We start from the raw sequence: 13,178 nt of genomic DNA on the forward strand, positions 1-13,178 counted from the left end.
TGAAAACCAAAAACATCTTCATGTTATTTTAGTGGTTTTGATCTGGATGAGTGCTAATAATGACTATAATTTCAATAATATTTAGACCAAATATCCAGCGATTCAGCTTTCCCTACTCTGTTATGCTCCAGATTCCTAAAATTCTGAACCAATATACCCTTTAAACATACCCACCTTATCTAGGAATTGAAGACCTAGCACATCTGCAGGCATAGGTCTTGGAAGACTAATCCTAAATTTAAATTATCCTACTGAAATAAAAGATATTTTACAGAATACTGTAGTTGTACTATATCTACTATCTTGGCATCTCATTCAAAGACTCACCTACCAGTTTTACAAAGGCAAGATGGAAGTCCAGGGGAGAGCTGCACTTTCCTTCCCTCCCTCCTATTCTGCTATTGTCTTTCATGGTAAACTTTGTTATGCAGAGTACAGAAAAAGATTAAGATTAGAGTAATCTTAAACCAAAGAGTAATATTAAATCAAATAAATTAACACATGAATATCTAGGTCTAATTCACACAATTGTCATTATAGTTTTGTGCCATTCTATCCTTGGAAATCATCTTTATTTCCATCTCATTCAAACATTGCTTCACAGTCTATATTTTGCTCTTTAAACATACCTCGTTCATTTTGAGAAGCTCACCAACTCTCTCCAGCCATGATATTCTCAGTTTTTCCCTTTAACCCACAACTCTTCCCTCACATACTGTGTAGAACTTATTTTGCAATTTGATTCTTATTCACTCTTTTTCTATAAAATAACCACTGAAACATATGCATTAGAAATTGTTGTCCACTTTTGTATTCAATTCACATTCTTTCAGCAGCCATACAGTTTTTACTTATTTCTTCCTATTTTTATCGAAAGTACTTTTAGATACTCAATTCCAACTGCTTTTAACTCACTTGTATGTATCTCCTACCATTCCCAACTCTCACTTATGTATAACCAAAGTAGAGCTGATGCAATATAGTGTCCTTTCTGCTTCTTTGATGATTCTTCATCCTCATCAGAAATCACATAGCATCTTTCCCTTTCTATTAGCAGTTCCATATCCTAACACTTCTCCAGCCAGTTTCCTATCTTTAGTAAATATTATGGCAACATTGTGATATTATTGTTCTAGAGTGTTATTGACAAAAATATAGAAGTTTTAATCTATAACACCCCATTTCCCTATCAAACAGAGCCACTTTGTTCTTTGATACAGTGAGGAATATGAATCTGATTAATCTATCATAAAGTTTATTCCACATTTGCTGCAAATCATTTCCGTGCTCAGCTAACAACTAGGGTGTCATCTGCACGCATAAGTGCACATGAATTTTATCTACAATCACATATCTATCATCACAATAATTTCTTAGATAATTTAACCAAAAAGACATTAAATAATCAAAGGGACTTCACACATTGTTGCTTTACTTCCTGCTGAACATTGAGTCATTTCCTAAACGGTTGTACTATATATCAGATTAGATTGCACTCTCTGTTGTCTTTTTGTAGGTTTTTTATTGTAGTTTTCAATTGGTTATAATGGTTGAATTTGGTAATTTTTAGCTTGTGACACTGAGTGTCACACGTAGGTGAGAATGGCAGCCATATAAATTCAATAAACAAACAAATAAATAAATAAGCATTCTATTTATTCTCATTATTTACTCACTTATTATACCACTTTCACTGCACTCAGCAACCAGTCTTCAACTCCATGTTCATTCCATAATTCAAATGTATTCACTTAACAAATGTACACTCCCCCCACTCCCCTCCATTGAATGACTTCATTAAGATCAAAAATCTCTGTACTTCCCCTGCCTGGCATAAATTGACATTGTACTTCCCAATTTTGTATATGGGCATCCCTCTTTTACTTGTTAATCCCTTGTAGCTTCTGCTTTCACTCTTGCCACATCCCAATAATTAAGAGATGCAGGCAGCACACTGACAAATATTCAGTATACTGGTGGTTGCTATGTAACGAGATACAGTGTAACAAAAAATAACTCTCGTCGCTTAAATATGATTAATTTGTCTATTCACAAAGGTACTCCCAGAATACTTTTGTAAATTTAATTATTGTTGATAGTTTGTAGTTGGAAAAATAAAGAATAGAATAATATGATGTACAAGGCATACATTTTAAATGTGTTGCTTAATATTTCTAATTGGGCCACACGAAAATGTTTTATATCACTGGATGACTTTGGGCCAGTCATTTTCTTTCAGTCGGGCCCACCTCATAGGGTTGCTGTTGAGGGGAAAACAAGAAGGAGTCTTAGGTATGTTTGTTAGTCTATGGAGCCCTTGATGCTCTCTGAACTTGGTTGATTTCTTACAGATGTTTCATTAGGAAACTAGGTAACATCATCAATGCTAGAAGAGAGTGAAATTGCTCTCATATATCAATGGCTTGCCCTTTCAGTATTGATGTGAATAATCTTGATCATTTCTTGATTAGACTGTTGTTTACTGTTAGCTTGTTTGTTTTATGTTGGTAGTTCCTGGAGTATTATTTACTTCTTGATTGTTGAGCTAGTATTAATTTTGATGTTAATGTCTGCTCATCAGCTGATTGCTGGTGAGAATGTGTTTTGGTCTTTTTGTTTCCTTTTTAGCTTTTTGATTGTCTATTTTGATTGGTAGGTGGGTATTATTTATCTCTATGTGCATGTTGTTGGCCTACTGCTCAGTTTCCCAATTGAAACTATGGTTAAGTCTTCCCATGTTTTGCCAAATTAAGGAGTTTTCATTTCTTCTGATAGTTGGTGCTCATGGATGCTCGTCACAAGTCTTCTGCCTGTTTCTCCTACATAGTGGGTTCACCTACCATCCTTCTCAGGATGGCTACCCAACCGGCATTCTTGGCATTCAGCCCGGCCACCGAAACATGGGACACTTACCTCGAAAGGTTTGAGTGCTTCCTGGAGGCAAACGACTTCACTGGTTTGTCTAGTGGCCGTAAAAGAGGCTATTTCCTCAGGGCCTGTGGCCATGAGATGTTTGGCACAGCCAGGGCTTTAGTCCTTATGCTGTAAATGACTCCTGTTTGTTTTTTCTGGCACTGCTGGGATTTTGGTGTGTTTTGGAGGGCTTTGTTGGTTTGTGTGCTGCAATGATGCCATGTGGTAATCTGTTGGGGATGTTTTTTTTTAAATGTATGGTATTATCCTTTTCCCAGCTTGTGTTGGTTGTGCTATATCGGGTTGAGTGCTCAGGCGCTTTTGGATGAAGTTTGTGGCTATCCATTTTGATGGATGATGTTGTATTGATGATCTGTTTCCTTTTTTGATGTTCAGGGTTGCACAATATATTTGTGCACATCTAAATAGGGTTGTTACACAACTCTTGTGGGAGGTTGCGTAGTTGCTTTAGTAATGGAGCGCTTAGTTGGTGTGGGTAGTTTTACGATAAGACTGGTGTTTTTAATTTGCCATCACTGCTTCTGCTGTTGAGGCTATCCAGGAAGCATGTTGTTTTATTTTCTCCTAATTTCAAATGTCCACACTAAGTTTAGGCACGAGCAAAAGAAACTACTGAGGGGTTCCTGGTGTTTCCTGTTCTTGTTTTCTTGCAGATGCTTCATTACGCAAACCAGGCCACATCATCAGTGGTCACGAGCACTGATGTCATCTACTTTGCAGAAGTTTAATGAAGCTTCTGCAAGAAAACAAGCAAGCTCAGAGAGCACCAAGGACCCCTCATTTCAATCCTGAACTACAAATATTCTCCTTTATTAAAAACTGATTTAATGGGAGTTACATCAATGTTAATGCACACGTACACACACACGCGCGCACACAGAGAGAGAGAGAGAGAGAGAGAGAGAGAGAGAGAGAGAGAGAGAGAGAGAGAGAGAGAGAGAGAGAGAAACTCCCATTAAATCAGTAGTTTTTAATAAAGGATAATATTTGTAGTTCAGGATTAAAATGAGGGGTCCTTGGTGCTTATTTGTGAACGTGGTTCCACAACCATATTAATCTAAGGGAAGTTTTTTTTCCAGGTTAATGTCTCGGTCTTCTGTACATGACACCAGCCAGAGCATAGACAAACTCAAATAAACAGGGCAAGCTTGGAAGATGTGTGGAGACGTGGCCCAGAGAATCGACTTAATGGATAACGTCATCCGCAGATAAAAAAAATCGCCTGTATCCTTTCACAACTCCGAAAGTTTATTTAAGTAAGTACAAGTCACTCCCCACATATCTTTTATATTCTTAAAACTCCCCTTTTAAAGTTTAATTTTCCGACCCCCGTCTTTAAGAATCCCCAAACCCTTCCAACATATCGAGACAAGCGCCCATTGAGCAGCTCTGCCAGTTCTCCGCTGAGCCCCTTGCAAAGCACCCAGCCCTCGCTCTTCCCGCGCGCCCCTCGCCGGTCTCCTTTAACACGGCGGCGGAAGCGTCGCGGTGCGCGGGTCCGCCGTCCAATGAGTTTGTGCAGCGCATCCTCCTGCTTGGCCGAGCTGGGTCCGTCACTTCCTGCCCTAAGAGCCGGCACGACTGAAGCCGAGATTTTGGGCAGAAGGGGGGGCGGGGACGTTGCGTTGCGACTGCCACCAACATGCCCTTTGATTTCAGGAGGTGAGTGCAGCGACCCCCAGAAAGGGGTGTGTGAGAGCGAGACCCAAATGAATGAAAGGCTCCCCGGCGCCCGGGCAGCGTCCGGGAGACTCTCCTCCCATCACGCCCCTTCGATGCTGGGATCAAAACCGGTGACCTTTCCCAGTGGTGGGTAGCCTCCATGCCCGGGATGAAGCGTGCTTCTCTGCACAGAGAGGACGTAAGAGGAAGGGTGTGTGTGAGCGAGCCTAGTAAATTGATGGGGTTAGTAGGATCGAAAGGTGCCTATGGGAAGAAAAGAGACACGTCGCGTGGGTGGTTAGCTAGCTGACCTTTTACCCCCGTGGTTTGCCTTCCACCCGTAAATATGATGAAATGGGAGTAAGCAGCACGTGGATTCAGGTGTGGATCTGACTTGAAGAAAGAAACCTGCCTGATTTCCAGAGAGATTGCCAACATGAAGGAAAACCTGGGCATGACTAGAAGTATTAGAAATGGCCCATTTGTTTCTGAGCCTCTTCTCTTGAGTTTTATTCAAAGTTTTGGCGACAGGTAGTCCCTGACTTACATCAGTTCGTTTAGTGACCGTTCAAAATTAACAGCGGCACTGAAAAACCTGACTTAGGATCATTGTTCACACTTACGACCATTGCATCCCCGTGATCCCATGATTTACATTTGGATGCTTGCAGCATTCCCATGGTCACATGATTTATATTTGGATTGTCCCAGAGTCATATGATTTCCCTTTTGCGACCGTCTGACAAGCAAAGTCAATGGGAAAGCCAGATTCACTTAACTGGGTTATTAATTTAACAGCTGCAGTGATTCACTTAACAAATGTGACAAGGAAAGTCATAAAATGGGGCAAAACTAATTAAACAAATTTCTCACTTAGCAACATAAATTTTGGGGTCAGTTGTTGTTGTATGTTGAGAACTACCTGTATTTAGGGTTTTGAAGGATGTGTTATATTGACATTCAAGTGTCTTATTTCTATGCATTTCTGGCCAGGAATCATTTTGATTGGGTAAATCTGTATAAGCTTTCATTTAGAACGATATAGGTATAGGTTGAAAGGGAAAGCTGAATGAGCAGAAATCTCATAACTCCAAGACATAACAGGATGCATTTGTATGCCATGCTAAGCCCTGATAAATAAATTGGAGAGCTAACATGGTCTACTGGTTAAGAGTTAGATTATCATTCTCCCCCCCCCCCCCAAAAAAATTCCTTTTGCTGCTATTTTTCGTTTTCTTCTGATTTTATTTCTTTTATTCCTGCCTCCCCCATTTTGTTTGTCTTACCATTATTATTTGATTTTTATCACGCTTTTTTATTGTGCTGTGAATATTACGCTTTTTTTAAAAAAAAGTCCTATTGTGGCCAATTTTATTTTATTGTTACAATTTGATCAATGATACAGTCATAAAAGATTCTCAGAGAGATCAATTAAAAATATTATTGTATTGCATATATAGAAGTGTACAGCTTATTACAGTAAATAACCATTTCTTCCCTGGTAGGTGGTAGAAATCTGAAATATTCTGTTTATTGTAGGAAAGTGAGCTGAATCACTGAGGTTCCCAGATGTTCTAATAGAAGTCTCTTTTTGGAGAGCAGCTTCTGATTGCTTCTCTCTGTGAGTCAAAATGTTCCACAATCAAACCTAAAGCCTCAGTTGTCCTTTTATTATGATAGTGTATTTCCCAGAGTACTGTATGTCATTTCATTTACTGTATGTTCATTTCATCCCGAAGGGGGGAAAACTCCTAAAATTGCCCTTCTAGAAAGAAATTTGCCTTTATTATGTAATAATAGGTGCGCCTGTAGTATTGTGAGGTATGACATAACCAAACTCAGAAATAGCAAGTTTGAAAGGAGGGAAGGTGTGGTGGACACAGAATGGTGGCATAACAGGTGTGTAGAATTTAAACATAGCTCTAAACCTATTATTATATAATCTTATGTTACTCTTCCCTGGGTGTGTGGGAAAAGGAAATCAGGGTTTTCTTAAATAATTTGTGCCTCCTGAAATAAAATGAAGTGAGGAAACATGCTACAAGACAAATAATTAATGAAAGGATATGACAATGGTAGTTGATGCACTTGTAATTTTACAGAGAAATACGGAATAAAATCTTTGAATCTTTGAATCCAAGTAGTAAAACTTAGTTGGGAAGCTGTCAAAGTACATTGCATGCCTTAAGGTCCTAACCGATCTTACGATCTTCAGTATAAATATTTATGCAGAGTTGGTTGAGAAGGAAATGGTATATCTTTTAGAACTCTGAAATTTCGACCCGATTGGAAAAGATAATGATAAGCCACAATGCTTCTATGCTGTTTAAATAGACTGTGTTAATTTGAAAGTATGTAATACTGTACTTTCAAAGATTACAGATATAGCTTCCTATAAATTTATTTTTTAACTTAATTTTGATACATTTTTATAGATTATAGACTTCTAATTCTGCTTTGTAATCCATCACTGTCATTTGAATTTCCTCTTTCTTGAGAAACAATAAAATATTCAGTTGCATCTAAATTCACCAGTATAATTAATATATTGAAGCCTTGATTTAGTGGATTTTGATATAATGAGCTTTATTTGCCATAGACCAAATATTTGCCATGGTATATGTAATTTGCATAATGGTGTCATATGCAAATGGTGTATATCATTTGATAACATGTTTTTGTATTTAACAGATTTTATGAAAAAGGAAAAGGATGTCCCCTCTTCCAAGTTAGACCATTAATTTAAAGTTAATTGTGATAACTTATGTGATAAGAGTACTATGTTATCTAGAAATATAAGAAATAGTCTTATAAGTAGTTTGCCAGCCCACTCAGCAAGTGACTTTTCAAAACTTAGACAGTGTTGTCAAAGCATACACAAAGAAGCCAGTGACAGCATCTGGGCTATTGCTGACAGATTTCTGTTTTATAGTGAGCAGTTATGTAAAATTATGGTAGCTCCTACTAATGGATAGGCTGTTATGTTTTGTGCTACATTCTTTTAATGAACTGCCCAATATGAAATACTTTCAACGTGCTGTTTGAAAACTCCCAACAGTAGTAACAAACTCAAAATTAGTCATTCCAAAGGTGTAACTGGCTAATCTAAACCCACTCCATTTCCTGCAGGTGGGTTAATCTATATTCTCACCTACACTTGAATGTTGTTTTCAGCAATAGAAGAAAAATAATTAAAAACCACAGTCTTAGGGAGGAAAAAAAACCTTCCATCACTAATTAGTATAACTTTTTGCAATATAATGAGAAATGTGCTTTTTCATGTGGATTATTTGGAAGCAATGTCTTAAATTACTACAGGGCATACAGTATCACTGATCCTTTTTGTAACCTAGAATGATAAGAATTAGCACCTCTGTGTTTATTTTAAAATCAACTTTTTAAAATCAGTAGTAAAACCGTGAATTTTTAATATTCTTGTTTCCCCTCCCCCTCCCCAAAAAAGAACCAGTCCTATTTTCCATGAGACAAAGAATGCACAAGTGGAACTGGATGTCCTTACATATAACAATAATTAATAGTGCAGATATAATCTTTACCTCGTTGTGTTTTAAAAGGACTTAGGATGCAGAACATTGTATTGAGGATATGTGGGAATATGGGAATAATGCCAAATGGCACAGCAAGTAACTATCTTATCTGCCAAGTCAGGATCAGAAATTGCTTACAAATTTGAACAATGTTGAACTTTAAAATATTTATTAAGTTTATATTTATATAAAAGCATTTAATTAAAATAAATATAAACTACACATATATTTGTGGCTATATACACCAGAAGTAATACAAACTGTAAGCATGGACTAATTGCAAAGACTTAGCCTCAATTCTCTTACACACCCTTTATTTATTTTATTGATAGAGATAGAAGCCAATATTACAAACATCCTTAGAATAAAATCCTGGAATTCTAGCAACATCTGAACATGAATTTTAAGTTATTCATTGATAATGTTATTGGCTTGCAGTTACTTTATACCAAACGGAAAAAATAAAATCTTGTCTACTGCCAGTTATTAATAAAACACTTGATGGCATAGTTTGAGTGTGTGTCTGTACACTTTATATGCTATCCAAATGTGGATAGCAGTTCCTAGTTTCAAGATTCTTGATTGTGTAAGATAACCTGAGTATATTTCAGATAACAATGAGGCTTTGGTCACTGTAACATACTGACTAAAACATCCAATACGATCCTTACCATCTGTAGAGAACGCTTTACATGGTGCTATTTCAATTAAGATTAGTAATTTAAAGTCCAGTTTCACTATCTTACTGGGGGAAAAACTGCATAAAAGCCACAGTTGATCAAAGCAATGATGGGTGGAGAGGTCAATATGTGTAAATGGTCACTGCATATGGAAAATAGCAACTTGTAATGTAACAGCAGTAAATGTAAAGGACATGAATCAACAAAATGAAATAAAAGTAGCCACTGTACATGGCTACTAAGGGGAAAGTGACTTGATTGATTGAATGTATTAAATCTGTTATAGCTGTCTATACTCTGTTTTACTCTGCAAAGTTTACAAAATCTGGAAACAAAAATGACACATACAAAGGGAGCCTAGTTTAAAACAATCAAAACAATATCTCAAACCATACAGATACGATAGGAGTCTCACAGAAACCTCAATAAACTCATTAACCCCAGGCCTGGTAACAGCACCAGGTTTTAAACCCCAGGAGAGTAGAGTCTCAAATCCCAGGAGAGTAGAGTCACAGAATCAAGATGATGAATATATGCAGGAAAATTAAACTATTAAGTGTATCAATGGATTTAAATGGATATCAGAAATTATGAATTGTAGATGCACGTGAAAGTCAAAATCCATTTGTGGGTGACAGTTCCATATTGTGTTCCAGTGAAGCTTAATAATGGAAAAATAAGGAGTGAGTTTGGGACAAAACTATTAGGGGAAATGGATGTGAGAACAGGATAAAAAAGTCCATAAATATGATACAGCCATTCAGAGATTTAAGAAAAAATTAAAATGGTCATTGACTATCTGCTGAGAAAAAGTTACGTTTGTTTTGAATATGTTAATTACCGGTAAGCATGTCCATTCCTATGTAGACCCAAGAAAGGAATAACTCAAATATGTAATGAATATTGCATACTGAAAGATTGAGAAAATTAGTAAAGGATATGAGGATTATGAGAGCTCCGAATGTGGGATGGAACATTCTTTAGTACTGTCATTTTGGGGGGTGGGGGGGGGGAATGTGGACATGGAAGAAAGGAAAATCAAAGAAGAAAGAAAGGAAGAGAAGTTACAAATCCTGTGGGGAAAATGATTTAAGATAGATTTAACTCTAGAATACCTGGAAAGTTGGAAGCTGCTTGGAACAGAGTGAAAATAATTATGTTTCAGAAGTATGGAATTAGAGCACTGAAAAATTTGAAAAAGATACTTAATGGGATACTGATTGAAAAATGCCATGAATGAAAAGTAATGCTTTAAGAGAAAGATTACTAAAAACAAGGAGGAAAGATTTTCTATAAAGAAAAATATTAAGATATATAAATACTGACATAATAGTGGGTAGTAAGTGGGGCAAGAGGGGGAGGCGGAATGTGTGTTGAAAGAAGCAAAGTGTTTAGGAGTCAAGTATCCAATCAAACAATGCCAGCATATCTAGAGAATGTCATAACGGTCAACATGTTCGAAGAAGTCAGAATAATACCAATGTCAAACTATCATAAAATATTGTTAATTTCACATGCTAGTAAAGTAATGTTTAGGATCATCCAGTGTAGATTTAAACTCCACATGAAAAGGGAGATGCCATATATTCAAGCTACCATATTTTTGGAGTATAAGACGCACCTTTTTCGCCCCAAAAAGAGGGTGAAAATCTGGGTGTGTCTTATACACTGAATACAGCATTTTTGGCCTCCCGGAACCTTGGCCCCTTCACAAAAATGGATGTGCATAGCCTTTAGGAGGCCTGCAAAGTGCTCCTGGAGGCTGAGGAGGACAAAAATGAGTGAAAAATGGGCATTTTCTGCTCGATTCCCCCCCCCAGCCCCAAGGAGCACTCTACAAGCCTCCTAAAGGCTATGCATGCCCTTTTTGGGGGAAAAAACCTGGCCCGTTTTCTGCTTGTTTTTGCCCCCCCCCCAATCCCCAGGAGCACTTTGCAGGCCTCTCAAACTCTCTGCATGCCCTGTTTTTCACAAAAAATGAGGCATGCAGAGGGTTTGGGAGGTCTGCAGAGTGCAAAAACTTTTTTAAAAAAATTACCTCTTCAAAATCTTGGTGCGTCTATACTCTGAAAAATACGGTAGTTTTAGAAAAGAATGAAGGATGAGAAATAATTGCTGAGGCATACTGGTTAATTAAGAAAATTGAAGGCAATAAAAAAGTAGTCATTTTGTGCATAGAAAGGCCTTTGATTGTTTCAACTTTGTGATGTTTTGGGGAAAAAATGGGAATCCCAGAACATCTCAGTGTCTTCAGGTGAAACTTGTATGCAGAATATGAAATCATAGTCTGAATGGTCAGGCATTGTGGTAAAAAATCATGGGCTAATATTAACAGAATAACAGTATAGAATAACAGAATAATAGAATTGGAAGGGACCTTGGAGGTCTTCTAATTTAATCCCCTACTCAAGCAGGAAACCCATACTATTTCAGGCAAATCCAATCTCTTTAAGACCTCCAGTGTTTGAGTACCCACAACTTCTGAAGGCAAGTTGTTCCATTGATTAATTGTTCTGTCAGGAAATTTCTCCTTGGTTCTAGGTTGGTTCCAACCTAGAATAATATTAAATATAAATAACAACAAACCAATAACAATAGGAACAGTGTAACTTAGAGTTGGCAATGAAGACATTGAAGTGGTAGATTGACTAAGACAATAAAGGAACTAGCAATTAAGAAATAGGCTACAGATTAGTATTTGGTAGATAGAATAGAGTGAAGCCCTTGGGAAAGATTCAGATACTGTGATGTGCTCAAACCTAAAAACACCAGAATTATCATCCTAGAGTTTTCTTTATGACACTCTATGGAAGTGAAAGTAAAGCATGAATATTTTGTTTTATGAATTCTGATATGTAATGGGTGCCATGTTTTTACATGCTTTTTACAAGAAGAATGTTGGTGATCTCTTCAGTTGAATCTTCTCTGTCCCATTGCTTCCCCTTGTTTGATATCAGTCCTATGAACCAAAGTAACCTGACTCCTGCTAAATATAAATAAGGTTGGAGCCTGGCAGTAATTTTATTATCCAAATGTAAAACTCTTTCTTCAGGACTTCTAAATGATGTCATTGTTTCCAGGATATGGTTTTGCTAACATCCTGTAAATCAAGTTATTATTGGAAAGGATGTGAGTGAAATTACAGGTTTGTATATTATACAAATAGAATATTGGCGCTTGCATTTATTCATGAAAAATAGCACATTGTCTTTTAATAATCTTAGGTTTTAGGTGTCTAATGGATGGAAAATCTGTTAATTTTGTTTATCCTATGTTGACTTTTGTCCTCTGTTCTGTTTTATGATCAACTAGCCGATAACCCGGTGTTGCCCGGTTATTTATAGACGTTGAAGTGTTTGTCAGACAGGGAGCCATTGACGGGGGCCTTTCGTCCCCCTACTCCCATGCCCATCATCCCTGCCCTCTCCCTTCCCCTCCCATTTGCTCCTCTTTCTTGCCCTGTCTACGATCCTGTCACTTTGCCCCATATACATAAGTTGCTTCTCCATTGGTCCACTGGAGGTGAACATCACGGCTGGCTTTCCAGAGGAAGCTGTGAAGGAACTGACATCACAAACAATTCCTGCTTTAGGACGCCGCACTCTCTCTCCTTAATGGCCCAGGCTCTCCCTTCCCCCTCCCATGACATCACAAACAATTGTTGCTCTAGGACACTGCACTTACTCTCCTTAACAGTCCAGGCGTTCCAGAGTTATGCTGCAACACACACACACACACACCAGGGGGGTCTTCCTCCCCTCCTCCCAGTATTTGTTTCCAGAGGATAAGTCATCTATGTAGCAAGTTTGGTTGAAATTGCTTGAGGCGTTCCAGAGTTATGCTGGAACATACATACATACATACATATATATGTCACCGTGAAAGACCGAAATTGGTGAATGTCGACATTCACCGGTGAATGTCGACACATACCAATTTCGGTCTTTCACTGTGACATATATAACGAGTCAGCGTAACGCTTTACTTTTGCTTTTCAATTCGCGGCGTTCTAACCGCGGCGTTCTAACCGCGCAGGATCGCAGGTTTTTTAAAAAAAACTCCGCGAACAGAAGACGCTTAAAAGGAAGCGAGGAGCCGAGGTATTAGGTTAAGGGTATTAGGGTAAGGGTGTCGAGAGGATAAGGACATACACCAAGCGACTATGTGAATGTCGACATTCACCGGTGAATGTCGACATTCACCAGATTTCGGACTTTCATTCACCGGTGAATGTCGACATTCACCAGATTTCGGACTTTCACAGTAACATATACATACATACAGCCTTTTATATATATATAATGACAACAACAACAGATAGATGATAGATAGATGATAGATAGATAGATAGATA

The 13,178-nt window shown here is 37.8% G+C and overlaps 1 protein-coding gene across 1 annotated transcript in view; it reads left to right on the forward strand.

Annotated features, from left to right (window-relative positions):
- Positions 1 to 4,449: 4,449 nt before the first annotated feature.
- Positions 4,450 to 13,178, forward strand: part of ERGIC1 (endoplasmic reticulum-golgi intermediate compartment 1) — a 94,064-nt gene continuing 85,335 nt past the window's right edge. The window contains exon 1 of the mRNA XM_081942235.1: positions 4,450 to 4,596. Within this exon, the coding sequence (XP_081798361.1) occupies positions 4,577 to 4,596 (20 nt within the window). The 5' untranslated portion in view covers positions 4,450 to 4,576. The remainder of the gene's footprint in view (positions 4,597 to 13,178) is intronic.

The sequence above is a fragment of the Natrix helvetica genome (assembly GCF_964273705.1).
Source record: "Natrix helvetica genome assembly, chromosome: 1".
Taxonomy (NCBI): domain Eukaryota; kingdom Metazoa; phylum Chordata; class Lepidosauria; order Squamata; family Natricidae; genus Natrix; species Natrix helvetica.